Genomic DNA, 20132 nt, shown 5'->3' with positions numbered 1-20132 from the left:
TTCCAGTATAGGTCCAAATCTGCTATCAAAAACCTAATTTGGCTTTGAGTGTAATTAAGCCTAAAACTTTGCTGATCCCTGCACAGTTGCAGCCTCACCTATTGTCAGTTTCCAGCATGTCCATTCTTGCCAGATTTTCACCATCTGCTGTCTTTTGTTTCCTTTTTGTTAATTTTGTAACCTGAGTTCAGTTAGGAGTTAATGGCCATGGCTTGCCTATTTCACAATGGCTGTCTCTATTTCTATTGGAGATTGAAAGTCCTGAGCATTTCTTCCAGTCTTCAAATAGCAGAAACTTGATCTCTCGAACACACTTCATTTTAATGATGTGGTATATGTACAGACTGAGTAATAATAATCCACACATGGTAAAATTGCATTTGAAGGCTTGTGTTCCCACTTTACAGCTGACTAATATTTAACCAGCCTGGGACAAGAGTACACTTTTCTTAAGTTATATTGAAATGCTGTCTATTAATAGTGTAGCGAAATTGCAGTCTTTCACATTTCAAGTGTATGTCTCAACCCCAAGTATAGAATTTTGTACTTTGTTTTTCATTCAGTCTGTTCGTGCATCTCCTGGGTATGAAGGACCCAGGAGAGATTCCTGATAATAGTTATAGCCCATTTATTACCTCACCAGCAAATTAAAGTATATAATTTCTGCAAAGGGTAATGTGCTTTTCTTACTTTGCAATGTTCTCTGCCCCCGAGAGTTAGTTAAGGTTATCAGCTTGCAGATTTTTGATGCTGGAAACTTCTCCAGGTTTATAAAGTAATTCCTTTCTTAGCATTGCTAATTTTTTCTCAGGTTTGAACTTGGAGTTACACCTCTAGCTTTCTGTATTGGTGAATTGCATTTTATAATCAGTTTTCTATTCAATATTTTATAGGTCAAGTGAGGAAGAAAGAATAGGGAACAACATGAGTTTGATTGTTCTACATTCTGTCACTAGAAGTGTGTTCTGAATGACCACTACCTGACCTTTCTAATTTTGTGGCCCTGACTCAAAATGATGAACAAAACATTAATGGAGTGAGTTAATTCAGCAGAGTGGATGTTTCTCTTCATGAGGGAATATAGAACCAGAGGACCCAGTTAAAAGATTGGTGGCCTGCCATTTAAGACAGAGATGAGGAAGAGGTTCTTCACTGACAATAGTCAGTGTTTGGAATGCTCTTACATGGACAGCACTGTAGGCTGAGTCGTTCAACATATGCAAGATTGAGAGGACAGATTTTTGATCAAGAAGGAGTTGAGGTTGAACAGAGGTAGTCAGAAAACAGTTTAGTTATGACTATATTAGATGGTTGAGCAGGCTCAAGAGGCCAGATGGCCTTAACTCCACCCAACGCACCCCCCAAGAACACAATATATTCCACTGCTCACCAGTTGGCCATATGTCGTGGTTCACCTTGAATTCATTTTGAGTCTGGTTTCTCTATCTCCTTTGAATTCCTTACTCTTTCTGAGGCAAATATTAAAAAGCCACCGTTTCGGATATGTTGGAGACCTGGTTTACAATTTCTGGCAACCAGCTGAATTGTTCAGTGGATTGCCTTTTGTGCAAGAAGGTGACAAGTAGCAACAGCAGCTGAATAAAAATTAGAAACAGATGCAAGTGGCACTAGTACTTTTTAGGTTCCAGTTCCATCACAGGATACTGTATTGTCATAGTTCTTACTTGTCTACAATTTGGCACTTGGAAACATGCCTGATATTTTTAGATTTTAAAGCTCTGCCAAAACTTGGTGGCTTAGTGGTTAGCCCTGCTGTCTCATAGCACCAGGGACCCGGGTTTGATTCCACCTTCGGGTGCCTGTCTGTGTGGAATTTGCACCTTCTCCCCATGTCGGCTTGGGTTTCCTCTGGATGCTCCAGTTTCCTCCCACAGTCCAAAGATGTACAAGTTAGGTGGATTGGCAATGCTAAATTGCCATTGTATGTCCAGAGATGAACAAGGCAAAAGTAAGGACTGCTGATGCTGGAAATCAGAGTCTAGGTTAAAGTGGTGCTGGAAAAGCAAATCAGGTCAGACAGCATCCGAGGAGCAGGAAAATCAACATTTTGGACAAAAGCCCTTCATCAGGACTGAAGGCAGGGAGCCTCCAGGGTGGAGAGATAAATGAGAGGGTGGTGGGGCTGGGTCGAAGGTAGCAAAGAGTACAATAAGTGAATGAGGTTGAGGATGAAGGTGATAGGTCAGAGAGGAGGGTGGAGTGGATAGGTGGGAAGGAAGATTGGCAGGTAGGATACGTCATGTACAAGCCAGGTGGATTAGCCATGCAAAATGCAGGGTTACAGGGATAGGATAAGGAGGTGGGTTTGAATAAGACACTCTTCAGAGGATCGGTGTGGACTCAGTGGGCCGAATGACCAGCCTTCTGTACTGTAGGGATTCTTTTCAATTGTGTTTTTTGAGAAAATGTAGAAGTTAGGAATGCAGAATAGTACAAAGTAATTCTGTTGCATTAGTAGAAAGCTTTGTCAGGACTGTAGCTTTCACGAATTAACTTGTACGAAGTCTCAAGAGTTCTACCAAGTAGAGTGGCCTCTGAGTCCATAACCTGCCTTTGTGGATTCGTGATCCTGACCAATATTATAGTGTTAATAGTTTGTGTAGGTATTTAAGGAACTGAGTCGGTGCAGTCTTCTGTTCCACTCAGGTCTTTGGAAACCCACAAAATTCTGAAGTGAAGCTGCTCTGACAAAGCATTTTTCTGTCTCCTCCCCCTCCCCAGTTCAATGGACTTCCATTCTTTACAGCCGAAAACTTCCTCATCTGCTTTGCATGAGTTACTATTCCAAACTCCAAGCCTGGCACGGGTAGGGGGACTATCTCCCAGGAGTTTATGTATTGAATTAAAGCATCCCATGTGCTGCTCTAAGTAAAGGGATTGTCTTTTTTTCCACTGAACAGCTTCCTTTTCTGCAGCAAGAATGCTGCATCTGTTTCTACTGCTATTTCCTATTCTGTGCATGTGATCTTTCCTCTCAAGACACCACTGATGAAGGGGGAAGCATAAATCTGCTGTGCATCGTGACCATTGTTAGCAATCTGTGTGGATTTAACATGATTAGTGAAGAAATGCTCTGATTTCAATGAGAACAGTTATATAGTATGCTATATTGAATCAAACAGACAAGGTTTTTTTTCTGTGTATCATTGGTGATTGACGGATGCTATAATTTGTACTTCACTGCTGATGTTTTTGGAGCAGCTGATTCCTAATGTTGCAAAAGCTCAAAGAGATGGAACCAACACTATTATCCACTAAATGTTTACTTTAGCAGCTGTTCTATTCACTGATCAAGAACAGTGCTTTTTGTGTCTTTAGTACTGAATAAGTGCTACCAGAAATGTTTCAATGCATTTTTCTTTCTACTTCACAGTTTCAAACCCAATTCATTTCAAGGAACTGTTTGTTGGAGATGGACTTTTTTTTCAGGAATATCAAGTTGACCTTTCTAATTACAAATGACTTTTAGTTTAGGTCATCTAATTCAAAATAAGATTGCTGTTTCATTCAAATTATTCATCGTACCATCGTTTTTAAAATTTGCAATTACTTTAAATAAACAGGAATAGGCCATATGTTAGGTATTCAAATTCTGAGCCCTGCAGTCTGCAAATTAGGAATTTTAAGGTTTCCCAGAATTTTTAATCATTTTAAACAATTATAATTTCATGAAGAAGCATATTGCAGTTTTGTCAGTGCACTTATTTTAGGAACTTGACCCAGGAACTTTTAATCAAGTTAAAGTTGAAAAGAGATGTTTTGAAAGAACCTGCTCAACAATTGTTTGCCTAATAAAGTTGAATTAATAGGTCTATTGTATCAGTAATCTGAGTTCACGTCTAAGTCACGCTTCCAAGTTGTGTTCCTTCCCCTTTTCTCCACTGCTATTAAAGAGAAGTTTCCATATGCTGCATCTTTGACCTTTTCATTCCTGTCTGCATCAAGCAGCTGAAATTCAGGGCAGCAAACATAGGACATCTGGCCAACTTTTGCAAATTAGCTATTATTGTACCATTGTAGCATCCAGCAAGCCTGCTACTTAGGGATTGTAATAAACCAGGCAATAATGTGGAACCAGACTAGAGAAAAGAATGCCTTTGTGATTAGATTCCATAAACCTTCTGCTCAAACCCCATGCATTCCACAAAGCAACTCCGTTGGATGAAGACACCATTCTGTCACATTCTATCCATATATTTGGACAAGTTTGTTTCATCTGTTTTGCATTACAAGGCTCATGAAAATTCAGCCTTGGGGATGAATCTATGTACTCTATTCCATTGTGCTAAGATTTGTAGACTTGTGGAAGAGATCATTTAAAAACCTGACTGCCCCTATGATAATGGGCAATCATAAATAAATCTCTTCAGTTAGATCATTTGGAAACACTTGATGTTCAAATTAATGAGAAGATCCTAACTCTGATAACATGCTTTTATGTGACAAAGCTTCTGATGTAAAAAAATGATAGTCTTGATTGCATTTGTGTTCCTGGGAATGTAAATGACTTGCATCTTCATTAAAATTCTCTCTTACCTGAGAGGAGAGACAAGCAGTATCCAGATAATATATTTTTTAAAAAGCCTATATTTGAGTCTAATGTAGATAGTTAGGGTGGTAAAGAAGGCATTTGGCATGCTTGCCTTCATCAGTCAGAGCGCTGCGTATAGGAGTTGGGAAGTCACGTTATGGCCATGTAAGACGCTGGTAAGGCCACATTCGGAGTACTGCATGCAATTCTGCAGGTCTTGCTATAGGGAGGAAGTTATTAAACTGGTAAGGGTGCAGAAAGACTTACAAGGATGACTGGAGGGTTTGAGTTATAAGGAGAGACTAGATAGGTCGGGATGCTATACCGTTAAGAGTGTCGGAGGCTGAGGGGTGACCTTATGGAAGTTTATAAAATCATGAGGGGTGTAGATAAAGTGAATAACCAAGTTCATAGAATCAAAGAGTCATATAGCATGGAGACAGGCCCTTTGGCCCAAACTGGGTGCATGCTGACCAAAATGTCTGTCCACACTAACCCTATTTCCTTGCACTTGGCCCATACCCTTCTAATCCTTTACTGTCCATGTATTTGTCCAAATGACTTTTAAATGTTGCTAATGTACCCGCCTCAACTACTTCTGCTAACAGCTGCAAATGTGTTGCTGGTCAAAGCACAGCAGGCCAGGCAGCATCTCAGGAATAGAGAATTCGACATTTCGAGCATAAGCCCTTCATCAGGAATCGGGCTTATGCTCGAAACGTCGAATTCTCTATTCCTGAGATGCTGCCTGGCCTGCTGTGCTTTGACCAGCAACACATTTGCAGCTGTGATCTCCAGCATCTGCAGACCTCATTTTTTACTTCTGCTAACAGCTCATTTCATATGCATACTACCCTCTGTGTAAAAAAAGTTGCCCTTTAGGATCTCTTTTATTCTTTCCCATAAACTGTTGCCCTGTAGTCCTTGATTCTGCACCTTGGGAAAAAGACTGAGTGCATTCACCCTATCCATGCTTCTTATAAAATTCCCCTCTATAGGATTCCCCCCTCAGTCTCCTACACTCTAAAGTAAAAAGGCTTAGTTTGTCCAACCTCTCCCTATGACTCAGACCATTGAGTCCAGGCAACATCCTTGTAAAATTTTCTGCACTCTTTCCAATTTAATGACATCCTTCCTATAACAAGGTGACCATAACTGTACACAATACCCCAAGTGCAGCCTCACCAACATCCTGCATAACTGCAACATAAGCTTCCAACCTCTATGCTCTATGCCCTACCTGATGAAGGCCAGTGTGCCAAAAACCGCATTCACTGCCCTGTCCACCTGCGACTCCACTTTCAGAGAACTGTGAACTTGAACTCCCAAGATGCCTGTGTTCCAGTACACTCCTTCAGGCCCTACCATTCACTATGAAACTCCACTTTGATTTGACTTTACAAAACTTTATCTATATTAGGCTTCATTTGCCATTTCTTGGCCCACTTCCCCAGCTGGTCAAGGTCCTGCTGCAATTTCTGATTAACCTTCTACATTATCCATGGTATTGCCTATTTTAGTGTCATCAGCAAACTTACTAATCATGTCTTGTGCATTCTCATCCACATCATTGATACAGATAACAAACAGCAATGGGCCCAACACTGACCCCTGAGGCACTCCACTAGTCACAGGCCTCCAATCTGACAAGCAACCTTCCACTGTTACCTGCTACTTTCCACCATCAAGCCAATTATGTATTCAGTTTTCCAGATCCCGTTAGATTTCATGCAATCTAACCTTCCAGAGCTGCCTACCATGTGGAACCTTATCACAAGCCTAACTGAAATCCATAACGACTGTTTACCACCCTGCCCTCGTCAACCTTCATGGCCACTTCATCAAAGGACAGTAACAAATTTTTGAGGCATGATTTCCCACTCACAAAGCAATGCTGACTACTCCTAATCAAGCCTTTTTTTTACCCAGGGTAAGGGAGTCCAAAACTGGAGTGTATAGGTTTAAAATGAAAGGGGAAAGATTTAAAAGGGACATGAAAGCTGACTTTTTCACATAGGCTAGTGCATATATGGAATGAGCTGCCAGAGGAAGTGGTAGAGGTGGGTACAGTTAAAACATTTAAAAGACATTTGGACAGATACATGGACTGGAACAGTTTTTAGGGAAATGTCTAAGAGCAGTTAAATGGGACTGGTCAATTTAGGAAACCTGATTGGAATGGGCAAGTTGAATGGAGGGGCCCATTTCTGTGCTGTATGACTCTAATGTTCTAGTTTTGAGAAGATTTGTAGCTCAGGTTGAAGTTCTGGATGTAGGTTTGCTCACTGAGCTGGAAGGTTCATCTTCAGATGTTTTGTCACCATACTCGGCAACATCTTCAGTGATCCTCTGGATGAAGTACTGCTAATGTCTCCTGCTTTCTATTTATATGTTTGGGTTTCTTTGGGCTGGTGATGTCACTTCCTATTTTTTTCTCTCAGCGTGGTAAATGGGGCCCAAGTCAATGGGTTTGTTGATAGAGTACTGGTTGGAATGTCATGCTTCTAGAAATTCTCGTGCGTGTCTCTGTTTGGCTTGTCCTAGGAAGGATGTGTTGTCCCAGTGGAAGTGGTGCCCTTCCTTATCTGTATGTACTGATACTAGTGAGAGAAGGTCATGTTGTTTTGTGGATAGTTGATGTTCGTGTATCCTTTATTCTCCAAAAGAACCTGGTCTTTGCCCTATATTTTTCAGGCCATGTAGAAACAAAATTAATATAAAATGAGAGGCAGTTTGTACGAGTGAAAGGGGAGAGCAAGAATCAAATTGAAAGAGGAAGAAAGGTGAAAAGCAATCAGATTAATTGTTTGGATTTGGTTTTAAAGGCCTTTGCATTGTGGGAGGGAGGATAAATTCAGAAAGGTAGGAATTCCAAAATTCACTGATTTGGTGGAGCTAAAATCCACGAATCACAGCTAAATTTGTGGAAAGTAAAATCTTGATTTTCACAACAACTATGAAGTCAGAAAGATGCATTCTTTGTAATTAAAAATAAACTTGCCAAAAAACATATTCAGCTTTCCTCAGGTCTGAGGTCACCGGACCCGAAACGTGAACTTTGATTTCTCTTCACAGATGCTGCAAGACCTGCTGAGCTTTTTCAGCAACTTCTATTCTTATCAGCTTTCATTTCTACCTGGTGCAAAGAATTATTCCTGTCGAGGTGACATAGCAGCAGTTGTCAATGTAGGATATTACAAATGTAAGAAATTAAGACAGGAAGAAATCATATAACTGCTTTCGTCCAGTTATGACAGATCATTGACTTTAATGGCACTTTCCCCTGCCCACTTCCCATATCTCTGCATTCCTGATTCTAATATATCAAATCATTTATGACTATTTAGGAAGAAAAATCCAAAGATAGAAGTAACAAAGAGGATTGATGAGGGCAGAGCGGTAGATGTGGTCTATGTAGTCTTCAGTAAGGCGTTCGACAAGGTTCCCCACGGGAGACTGATTAGCAAGGTTAGATCTCATGGAATACAGGGAGAACTAGCCATTTGGATACAGGTCTGGCTCAAAGATACAAGACAGAGGGTGGTGGGAGAGGGTTGTTTTTCAGACTGGAGGCCTGTGACCAGTGGAGTGCCACAAGGATCAGTGCTGGATCCTCTACTTTTTGTCATTTACATAAATGATTTGGATGCGAGCATAAAAGGTACAGTTAGTAAGTTTACAGATGGCACCAAAATTGGTGGCTAGTGGACAGCAAAGAGGGTTACCTCAGATTACAATAAAATCGTGATCAGATGGACCAATGGGCTGAGAAGTGGCAGATGGAGTTTAATTCAGATAAATGCGAGGTGCTGCGTTTTGGGAAAGCAAATCTTAGCAGGACTTATACACTTAATGGTAAGGTCCTAGGGAGTAGTGTTAAACAAAGAGACCTTGGAGTGCAAGTTCATAGCTCCTTGAAAGTGGAGTTGCAGGTAGATAGGTTAGTGAAGAAGGCATTTGGTATGTTTTCCTTTGTTGGTCGGAGTATTGAGTACAGGAGTTGGGAGGTCATGTTGCGGTTGTGCAGGACATTGGTTAGGCCACTGTCGGAATATTGCATGCAGTTCTGGTCTTCCTATCGGAAAAATGTTGTGAAACCTGAAAGGGTTCAGAAAAGATTTACAAGGATGTTGCCAGGGTTGGAGGATTTGAGCTACAGGGTGAGGCTGAACAGGTTGGGACTGTTTTCCCTGGAGCGTAGGAGGCTGAGGGGTGACCTTATCGAGGTTTACAAAGTTATGAGGGGCATGGATACGGTAAATAGGCAAAGTCTTTTCCCTGGGATTGGGGAGTCCAGAACTCGAGGGCATAGGGTTAGGGTGAGAGGGGAAAGCTATAAAAGAAACCTACGAGGCAACATTTTCACACACCGGGTGGTATGGGTATGGAATGAACTGCCAGAGGAAGTGGTGGAGGCTAGTACAATTGCAACATTTAAGAGGCATTTGGATGGGAATATGAATAGGAAGGGTTTGGAGGGATGTGGGCTGGGTGCTGGCAGGTGGGACTGGATTGGGTTGGGATATCTGGTTGGCATGGATAGGTTGGACTGAAGGGTCTGTTTCCATGCTGTACATCTCTATGACTCTATTCACAGTCCTTTTTAAGTAATGAAATTTCTCGTCATCTCCTCCATTTTAAATGATTACTGTCTTATGCTGAATCCGTATTCTGTGGTAAACTGTTGCAATGTCTCAACTGCTGCATCCATAGATGAGCAAAGTCAATACTGTAATTATAATATATTTTATATTTGTTAATCCTTTCGCATATTGCCCTTGTCCATTTTTATCAAATCTAAAGATCACAGCACAAAAAGGCAGCTACTATGGCGATAACATCAACTCCTTTCCAGGGCTTGATATTTTACAGAACTCCACTTGCTACATTAATCTTCATCTACCATTTTTCGTAACTCATCCAATCTGTCTATGTGTATATTGTAGATTTTTAAATTTTTCATCACAATATCTACTCCCACCTGTTTTTGTATCTTCAGCAAAGTTTTCCATATTATGCTCAGCTCCATCCTCCAAGCCATTAGCAGAGATCAGAAATAACTGAGACACTAGGATTGACCCTTGTGGCATTCCCCAGTTGTATCTTTCCCATCTGAACAAGTCCCATTAAGCCAGCGGTTTGTTTTCTATGTTAACCAATCCTCAGTCCATTACCCTTCGTACCATGGGATCCTATGTTGTGCAATAAACTTTTATGTAGCATTATGTATTATTGAATGCCTTCTGGACATCCAAAGGCAATACTTCCTTTTTATCAACTCTGCTTGATACATCCTCAAGGAATTCTAGCAATTTTTCATACGCAATTTCTATTTCACAAAACCATATTGACTCTGTTTGATTGCTTTAAGTTTTTTTGAATAATCATGCTGTTTCTTCCTTAGTAGTGGACTTCAGCATTTTTCCAATGACAGATGTTCAGCTGATTGGCCTACAGTTTCCTGCTTTCTGTCTCCCTTCCATCTTGAATGTGGGCATCCCATTAGCAGTTTCCAATCCACTGGAACTCTCCTGGATTCCAGTGAATTCTTCAATGTTTTGATGCATGCCTCCACTATTTCTTCAGTACTACCTTTGGATGCAAGCCATCAGGTCCTGGGGCCTTGTCTGCCTTCAGTCCCATTATTTTGTTCATCGTGGTAGAGACTGTCACAAAATCTTTCCTGCCATTAGCACGGTGCTTATTTGATACCTTTTGGATGTTTACAGTGTCCTCTAATGTAAAGACTGATGGAAAATAATGATTTCAATTATTTGTCATTTCCCTGTTCTGCTATCAATTCTCCAGTCCCATGCTCACATTAGCTACTCTTTCATCATAAATACTTATAGAAGCTTTCTTTCTAATTTATTTTCACAGTTAACAACAATTTTATCAACAATTTAGTCATCTACTGCTGTTGCTAAAACAAATTATCTATCCTTTAGCCTGCCACTAGTTTTAGCTGTTTTATGTGCCTGCCTTGTGGATTGGCTACTCTCCTTACTTTGCCTTAGTTAACCATGGTTGGTTCACCCTTCTCATGGACTCCTGTGCTTCGTCCAGAATGATGTTTTGCTGACCGTTATGAAATGTTTGTTTAAATGTCTGCCATTGTCCATCTGTTGATCTTATTCTTAATCTTAGAAAACTCAGCAGGTCTGGCAGCATCCGTGAATAGCAGTCTGAGTTCTGAGGAAGGGTCACCAGTCCCAAAGCATTAACTCTGATTTCTCTTCACAGATGCTGCCAGTCCTGCTGAGCTTTTACTTCTGTTCTTATTTCTAATTGGCAGCATTTGCCGTTCAGTTTTTATTCTTAGCATTACCCAGCCTGCTTAGCCAACCTTTTGTTCATACTTTTTCAATTGCTCTTATTTAATTTGATGGCACTAGTTTGACTCCCGTGTTAATCTCTTCAAACTGAACTTGAAATTCTATCATGCAATGATCACGATCCCCTAGAGAATTTTTGCCTACAAGATTTTTATTTATCTTACTTCATCACACTTTAGTAGATAAATAGGAGAAAGTGAGGATTACAGATGCTGGAGATCAGAGTCGAGAGTGTGGTGCTGGAAAAGCAAAGCAGGTGAGGCAGCAGTCAAGGAGCAGGAGAATTGACGTTTCAGGCATAAGCCCCTCATCAGGAATTGTTAGATAAATAGCTTGTTCCAGGATCAATTGTGTAATATGCCATTCTCCGAAGTAATCTCTGATTCAGTCTACAAAAATTCATTTTCCATGTCACTGTTGTCCATCTAATTTATCCAGACGACAAATATTTTATAAAGTCCATAACAGTTTTTGTGCCCTTGCATACCTGTTATTTCCAGATTTGTACTTCAACCTACAATGAGGCAACGCTATGGATGACTCCCACCCATGACTTCCTTCCCTTGCTTTTCCTCACTTCCACCAAACTAACTCCATATCATTGTATATTGCAGCTATATTACTCCTCACCATGCCTTCCTTTATTAGCAACACTGCTCCACCAGCTTTTCCTTTTTGCGTATTTTTCCAGAGCATCCAATTTATCCCATATTGAGTTCCCAGTCCAAGTCACTTTGCAACCACATCTCTGTAAGAGCTGTCAAGTTATACTTATTCATTTGTATTTGGGCCATCAACTCCTCTGTCTTATTTCAAATGCTGTGTGCATTCAGATAAAGAGCCTTAAGCTTTGACTTTCTGGCATTGTTACTTATTCTGGTTCTAATTTCTGTTGCACTCTTCAGTATTTTCTTTCTACTCCTGTCACATTTCTATTACCATATGCCAAATCATAGCCTGCACATCAGTATTCTCATTTTTTCTTGATTTTTAAAGTTCCCATCAGCTAACACCTCGTCCACTCCTTATTCCCCTCTCACCCGCCACCATCAACTGCTTTAAAGCAATGTCAGCAATCCTTGTTATGCAATTTGCCAGGGTGCTGATCACTTTTCAAATAAAAAAGTACCCATCTAATGCATTTTAGTACCCTCTTTTAGGGTATGTATATGTGCTACTATAGTGGTATTTCAGTTCAAAGTTGCATTTTAACCTAAGATTTCTTGCAAAATCATAAAGGAAAACTTTATTGCAGTCCAGACCCAAAAAGAATCTATGCACGCAATTCTCCAAACTAGCAGTTAAGATACTGATGCAACATTGTGCCATGAAATGTAATATAAATAAAGGTCGTGCATTCAGGCTAGGTAAAATGTATTTTTCCATCTGCTTTTCAGGAATGTTGGATTAACCCTTGATTTTAACTTCAGTATTTTATTTCAGTTTAATGCAGTTTTGACTCCGCCTCGACTATCTACTTGAATTACCATGCCCCAGTGCTGGTGCATTGTATGTCCTTTGAGTTATATATTGATGTCCACACAGAAATGTTATCAATATGAGCTGGAGGCTATCAGAGGCTTTCATTACAGAAGCTGTTTCATGAACTGCTTGAAGAAACTAGTGGAGCGATTTACTTTTTTTTCCACTGTGCTGATTTCCCCATTTCTATGTACATGCCATAGTCCTTGAACGTTGTTTCAGTTCTTTGTTTCACTGTGTTAGATGGTCGCTGCAGCCAATTTCATGTCTTCTGACTACAGTGACTCATTTGCGAGCTGCTTTTAATTGTGCTAAGATGTATGATGCAGTCTTGTTGACCAGAGTTCCAAACTTAGTGATTGCTCTTTCTCACAGTTACTTGGAGCAAGAAATTACTTTTTGCCTCACAAAGAGGAATCAGCAACAATAACTTAGATTAGAAGAGGTTGTGTATCCTGCTAGAACCACTGTTTAAAAATGGTCTTGCACTTTGTGTCAATTGAGTCACAATTCTGTTCAAACTGCTGTGAAAAAAAATTCATGAGCAATTTAACTTTTGATTTTCTCTGCTGCTCTGATGTTAGTAAGGTGACATTCTCTCAAGTCGAATTTAGTCATGACACAATATTTACTGTTGCTGAGCACACCATCTTCATCCTTATTGCATGTGTTGAAATTAAGACTTTTTGCACTGTCTCCGCTTTAACCCAAAGACTTTATGCCTCCTTCAAATTTTCCTTCCTCCTTCAGTTGTGTTCTTCAAATAGGAAGACAAATTGAATGTTGTCCTTTTATTCTAAAGGAGAGGACCTGTAAAAGGAGGGATGTCTTGTTGTAGCTGAACAGGTTATTGGGTGTTACTACACCTGGAGTACTGTGCATCAATCTGGTGCCTTGAATTAAGGAGTGGTATTGCTGCATTGGAACTAATTCGGAAAAGGTTCATGTGGTTGATTCCTAGGTTGAAGTGATTGCCTAATAGGAAAAGGCTAAGCAAGCTGAGCACATGGTCATGGGGGTTTAGAAGAATAAGATCTGGTCTTCTTGCAACATAAGTTTCTGAAGCACCTTGACAGAGTTGATGCTAAGAAGATGTTTCCTTTCGTGGGCAACCTAGAACTAGTTTACAGTTCTTTAAAACTGCTACTTAAAAAATAAGGGCTATCCCTTTTAAAATGCAGATGATAATTTTCTTATTGTCATTACTGTTTGGATTCATTTCCACAGTGAAAGTGATTGTCGGTCATTGACATTTTTTATTCATTCGTCGATGTTGGCAAGTCAGCACTTTTGTCTATCCCTAACTTCCCTAGAGATAATAAGTGATGAATGTCTTCCTTGAACAGTAATAGTAAAACAATAGCAGTGCAGTTTTGAATCAAGGTGTTATATGTCTTGAAGGAGAACTTGCAAGTGATTGTGTCCCAAGCAGCATCTGCCATTGTCTAGCTGGTAGAATTTGGAAAGTGGTGTCAAAAGTCTGGGGTTGTGGAAGACAGGCAAGCAAATGAAATTATGGCCGCAGTTAAATCATTCTTAACAATGGAGTCTTACTTGATGGACCAATTGTTTTATCCCTGCTTGTATTTCATTTATTCATCAACTAATCATCCTTTGTCTTTGGCGTTGGTAAATTAAATATCCTCTGAGTAAAGAAATATCTACTCAGCTCAGATTTAAGTAAATTAAAAGAACTAGGAGCAGGAGTAGACAATTCAGTCCTCGAACCTGCTGTATTATTTAACATCATGGTTGCTCTCATCTGGGCTACAGCTTCACTTTTCCTGCCTACTTCTCATAATCCTTCAGCCTGGTATTCGTTGAAAATCTGTCTGTCTCCTTCAATTTATTGTGTCCTAGTATCCTCCATGCTTTGGGGTCGAGAATTCCACAGATTCACGACCCTTTGGATGAAGTAATTCCTCCTAATCTCCATTTTAAATCTGTTACGTCTTATCCTGAATCTGTGACCTGTCATTCTAGATTGCCCCTCAAAAGGAAATCCACTCCACACTGACTTTGTCAATTCCCTTTTGCATCTTTTATACCTCAGTTAGATCTCTCATCCTTCTATACTTCCGAGAGTTTGGTCTTAAACTGTTCAATCTCTCATAAGACAAGCTTTTCATTTCTGGAATTAATCTAGTGAACCTTCTCTGATCTGCCTCCAGTGTTATTACCTTATAACATTTTGCTTACTGACTTTGTCTACTCTTCAACTAATGTGACTCATGCACAAGAACATCCAAGTTCTGAGTTCATATTTTTGGCACTAAAGCTGTTTACAAAGTAGGCTTATGTTTGATCTAATGTTTGCATGTGTTGATGAAGAAGTTCAAAAAATTTGCAGGTGGAGCATTTGAGACTATTTTCATTTGATAATCAAACAAAGTAAGTGCTTCATGAGAGAGACTCTGGGATGCTGACAGAATATTGAGCATCTGGTTCGTGATTGGGCTGTGTTTTTTGTCTTTAAACTGGAGGTGTCTGCTTACTCTCTGCATGAGTCTCACTGAAGAGCCTATCTCATCCAAATCACATTCCGTGCTGAAATTCTTGACTTTGAGGGTTTGCTTTGAGATGTACAACTTGGTGCCCTAGAAGCAAAGAGGGAATATTAGAGATCTTGGAATCTGTCTGATTTGAGAAGCTATTTAATCACAGTTTAATACCTCAGGATCATATATCATAGAGGGAGTCTATTATTGTCTGTCCTAACTCTTGGAAGACCGATCCAGTTTGTTCCATGAACTTGCTTTTTCTCTAACCTACGGTCTTCAGCCCAGGACTGCTTTTTCCTATAAATATATTTGCGACAATATAAATCACAGTTATCATCACAAGTGGAAATGCTGCCCACCTGTCTGCAATTTTGCTTATTAAGATAAACTGATAATTCACTAGATTTTTAACTTTTCCAGCTAAGTGTCCTATGTATCAAGTTTTCCAGGTAGGCCTATTGTGTACTCAAACTGAAAGGAGGGATCCCTATTGCAAAATTTCTTCCTGGCTGATCTCTGAATTGGTGGAGCCTGGCTCACTTGTGCCACAAAGCAACCCTGTTTTGCCATTCTTATATAAAGTTACTACTGCAGCTTCACTTAAAATATTGAGCAAGTTTAAAAATAAGTCTGCTGAAGAAGTAGCTATCAGATTAATGTACAAATTGGTGAAGGTTTCTGTCTAATAGCAGCATCTGTGATTGTCTTTGAGTACATGTACAAGGCCTTCAGAAGTGATGTGATTGTACGTCTCAGTGAGATATGGAATGTGTGCAACAGAATGCTTACTTTTCTCCCTCCAGGTTTATTCTTGTCTTCATTTAAATTTCAGTTGTTAGTAAGATGATTCCCTCAAAGATCTAGTAGACCTTTCACTTTAATGATCAAAATCTGTTGCATAGTTCAGTACTCTGACTTTAATGACATGTCAACATTTTCTATTTGGTTATTTTAACTGAAGGTATTTTGTCTCCTGCAAAAAAAAAATGTGTTCCCAGGCTTTCATGATATTATCTCATTGCAGATGCTTTCTACTTTGGCCCTACTTGTTACTGTGAAATGGACAATTAGACCTGTTAATAGCACTGTAATAATAGCACTTTGGAAATATTGATTTATGTTTCTTAGAATTGAAGCGTGACATATTTCCTAAGATTAATGTCTTTTGTGAAAACTATGCAATAATTATTTGATTCTGTGACCCAATGAGCTTACTATGTTCATAATATCTTATTTTTGCGGCAGAACACACAATTATCTAAGAACTTGGAAGATACAAAGACAAAGTTGGCCAACATTCCAAAAGTGTTGCCGCCACAACCAGATCAGATTAACAGGCCATTACCCCCAGCAGCACCTCCACTACCAGGCCAACCAGGAATTCCTCCTGCACCTCCACTACCGGGACACACCGGGCCACCTCCACCTCCGCCTCCACCTCCGCTACCAGGACACATCGGGCCACCTCCACCTCCGCCTCCACCTCCACTACCAGGACAAGGTGGCCCACCTCCACCTCCGCCTCCACCTCCGCTACCAGGACAAGGTGGCCCACCTCCACCACCTCCGCTACCAGGACAAGGTGGCCCACCTCCACCACCTCCACCTCCTGGGTTTTCCAGAATGCCACCTCCACCACCTGGGATGCTTGGTGCTCCTTTTGCTCCAGCTGCCCCCAGTTTACCATTTGGACTGACATCGAAAAAAGAGTACAAGCCAGAAGTTCAACTCAAAAGGCCTAATTGGCCAAAAGTAAGTGAATATTTTCCAGTAATTTTGTTTAAAGTTGAAGCAGTATATTTATTTGTGGGTTGCAGTTGCTTTGAGTAATTTACAAGTAGTATATATAAGTTGTAATTTTTATTTCAATATTTGACTTCAAAACTTCCACAAATATTCATTTCACAGTCATTGCAAGCATAGTATAATTACAATGCTGCTGTGGTTTGAGATTTTGCTCAACTTTAATGCTAAATTATACTGTGTTCACTGCTTTTTGGCTGTCTTCCATTATATTATACAAAACGTCATGTAGCTTAGTATTATCTTGCAATGAATACTTCGCTTCAGTATTTCCTAGTGAGAGGGATCTTGATGTTTCTGAGGATAGCATGAAACAGGCTGAAATGCTTGAATAGGTTGATGTTAAGAAGGAGGATGTGCTGAAAATTTTGAAAATCATAAGGATAGATAAATCCCCTGGGCCAGACTGGATATACCCTAGGTTACTACAGGAAGCGGGGGAAGAGGTTGATGCGCCTTTGGTGATGAGCTTTGCATTTTCACTGTCCACAGGAGTAGTGCCAGATGATTGGTGGTTGACGAATGTTATTCTCTTGTTCAGGAAAGGGAATAGGTTAATCCTAGGAATTTCAGACCAGTCAGTCTCATGTCTGTAATTCTTAGGATTAGGAGTAGAGTATTGAAGAGGATTCTGAAAGACAGGATTTATGATTACATGGAAAACCATAATTTGATTAGAGGTAGTCCGCATAGCTTCGTGATGAGCAGGTCATACCTTACAAATCTTAATGAATTCTTTGAGGATGTGCCAAAACACATTGAAGGTAGAGGAATGCATGTGGTGTACATGGATTTTAGCAAGGCATTTGAAATGGTTCCCATGGTGGACTCATTCAGAAAGTAAAGAGGCATGAGATACAGGAAAGTCTGGTTGGCTGGATACAGAATTGGTTGGCCCATAGAAGACAGAAGGTAGCCGTAGATGGAAAGCATTCAGCCTAGAGCTTGGTGATCAGTGGTGTTCCACAGAGATCGATTTTTGGACCTCTGCTCTTTGAGACTTTTGCAAATGACTTGGATGAGGAAGTGGGAGGGTGATTAGTAAGTTTGCCAGTGACACGAAGGTTGGCGGAGTGGTAGATAGTGTGGAGGGTTGTTGTGGATTGCAATGGGACATTGACAAGATGCAAAACTGGGCTGATAAGTGGCAGATGGAGTTTATGTTGGAAAATTGTGAAGTGATTCACTTTGGAAGGTCGAATTTGATTGTAGAATACAGGGTTGAAGGCAAGATTCTTGGCAGTGTGGAGGAACAAAGGGATCTTGGCGTGCACATTCGTCGATCGCTCAAAGTTGCCGAGGTTGTCAAGAAGGCATATGGTGTGTTGGCTTTCATTAGCAGGGGGATTGAGTTTAAGAACCACGAGGTTATGCTGCAGTTCTGTGGAGCCCTGGTTAGACCACACTTGGGATAATGTGTTCAGCTCTGGTTGTCTCATTATAGGAAGGATGTGGAAGCTTTAAAGAGGGTGCAAAGGAAATTTACCAGGATGCTGCCTGGACTGGAGGGCATGCCTTATGAAGACAGGTTGAGGGAGCTCGGGTTTTTCTCATTGGAGCGAAGAAGGATAAGAGATGACTTGATAGAGGTATACAAGATGATGAGGGACATAGTTAGAATAGATAGCAAGAGACTTTTTCCAAGGTGGAAATGTCTATCACAAGGAGGCATAATTTTAAGGTGATTAGAGTAAGGTTTCGGGGAGATGTCAGAGGCAGGTTCTTTATACAGAGAGTGGTGGAATGCTCTGCCACCAATGGTAGCAGTCAGATACATTAGGGACATTCAAGTGACTCTTGGATAGGCACATGGATGATAGAAAAATTAAAGGGATATAGGTTATCGGATCTTAGAATAGGATAAAAGGTCGGTACAACATTGAGGGCTGAAATGCTTGTACTGTGCTGTGCTGTTCTATGTTCTCTGTGTCTGGCTTGCTATTATAACTTGTACTGTAATATTTTGTGTTTTTTCTATCTCTCTGATCAAGTAGTTTTTTTTCTGTTTTGCCATCTTTCTCTCTTCTGGTGAGTAACATGCTTTGTGGCCACTGGCATGGAAGGTTTATATGAAATTATAAAAATGAAAATAGAATCCATGACTTCAAAATGTGGACTTAATTGTTTTTGACTCCAATGGCACATTATCTTCTGACCTGTAACTCAGCCTAACTTGAAAATTATATATGGTCTTGATCTCCAGTACCAGCATCAGGAAATGTTAACTCTGCAGGGTATATTTTGTGCAGATCCCAGTATAGTTTTGCATGTTGTGTATTTTAAAGAATTTGTTAATGAGAATTCCTAAATATCTATTTGTTTATATTTATCATATGACTTATAGTAATCGGGCATTTAGAGACATTGAATAGAATTTTTGTTTCTTTTCCATCTATTGGGAAAATATATTTTGATTTCATATATCAAGCATTTTATTTAAAAAAAAATCATTGGAGTGTAGAATATAATATACCATTGCTTCCACTTAAGGGCAAGTTGCATTGTAAAGTACGTATAATCTATTGCTATGCTGTGTCTCAACCCCAACTGTCTCAATCTAAAAGGAAAGAATTACGTTCGTAAAACATGAATTACATTCATGTGTCATCTCAAAGTGCCTTAGGATCATTTGAAGTAGTATTTTGAAGTCTGTTCACTAAGACAATGAGAAGAACACTCATTACAGAAATAACATGCACAATCACGAGATTTACTGACCACATTCAGATACCTTCTGTGTGATGAGTTTGGCTGTGCGTGCTAATGAAATTTCCAATGTGTGACATCTGAGATGACCGAGCTGGTGTTCGATTAGGGGAGTGGATGAAAATTAGTTGACCTAACTTGATGTAGAGTCCAGATAGTAAGCAAGCATTGGAGAGTACCAGTCTGTCCTGGACTCGAGAGCAATGTCTCCATCTTCAAGGCCAATGCAGACTGAAGTTTGAACAAAGCATGATAGACTTCGGTAGGTTGTTTAAATTAACACTGAAACACTGAAGACGAGGACTCGTGTAGGAAGATGAAATGTTTTTTGTGTCTGCGCAGAAACATTCGGCTTAGCTGAGTGGCTCATCTGGTCAAATAGCTTTCAAATTTCCACACTTAAAGAATAGTTTGCAGGACATTGCCAGTGAATATAAACTTGTTCCCAAGTAGACAGAGGAAAAACAGGGATTACAGCAAAGACTTGATGGAGGGGAAGATTGCATATCTGCAGCTCAATGCTGGCTGAATTTACAACACCAACGAAAGTAAACATTACAAGGCAGTTACAATAGCTACAAGGCAGTTGGTTACATCCCATATAGTTTCCATTTGGGAACTCAAAATGTGTTGCTGGGCCTGTGATTTTGATTAATTAAAAAGCAAGTGGTCTGAGAAATAAGATGGAAAAATGTAATTAATAAGGTATCAAGATGATGCATGTGCACTTCCTGAGTGTCAAACTTACATAAA

At 40.0% G+C, this 20132-nt stretch overlaps 1 protein-coding gene across 1 annotated transcript in view; it reads left to right on the top strand.

Annotated features, from left to right (window-relative positions):
• The window catches only part of LOC132823514 (protein diaphanous homolog 1-like), a 342084-nt gene that overhangs the window by 141188 nt on the left and 180764 nt on the right, over positions 1 to 20132 (top strand). The window contains exon 16 of the mRNA XM_060837454.1: positions 16116 to 16622. Coding sequence (XP_060693437.1) covers positions 16116 to 16622 — 507 coding nt within the window. The remainder of the gene's footprint in view (positions 1 to 16115; positions 16623 to 20132) is intronic.

This window comes from Hemiscyllium ocellatum, chromosome 16, assembly GCF_020745735.1.
Source record: "Hemiscyllium ocellatum isolate sHemOce1 chromosome 16, sHemOce1.pat.X.cur, whole genome shotgun sequence".
Classification (NCBI taxonomy): Eukaryota; Metazoa; Chordata; class Chondrichthyes; order Orectolobiformes; family Hemiscylliidae; genus Hemiscyllium; species Hemiscyllium ocellatum.
The sequence above is the reverse complement of the archived record's forward strand: the minus strand, read 5'-3'. Positions and strand labels throughout refer to the sequence as shown.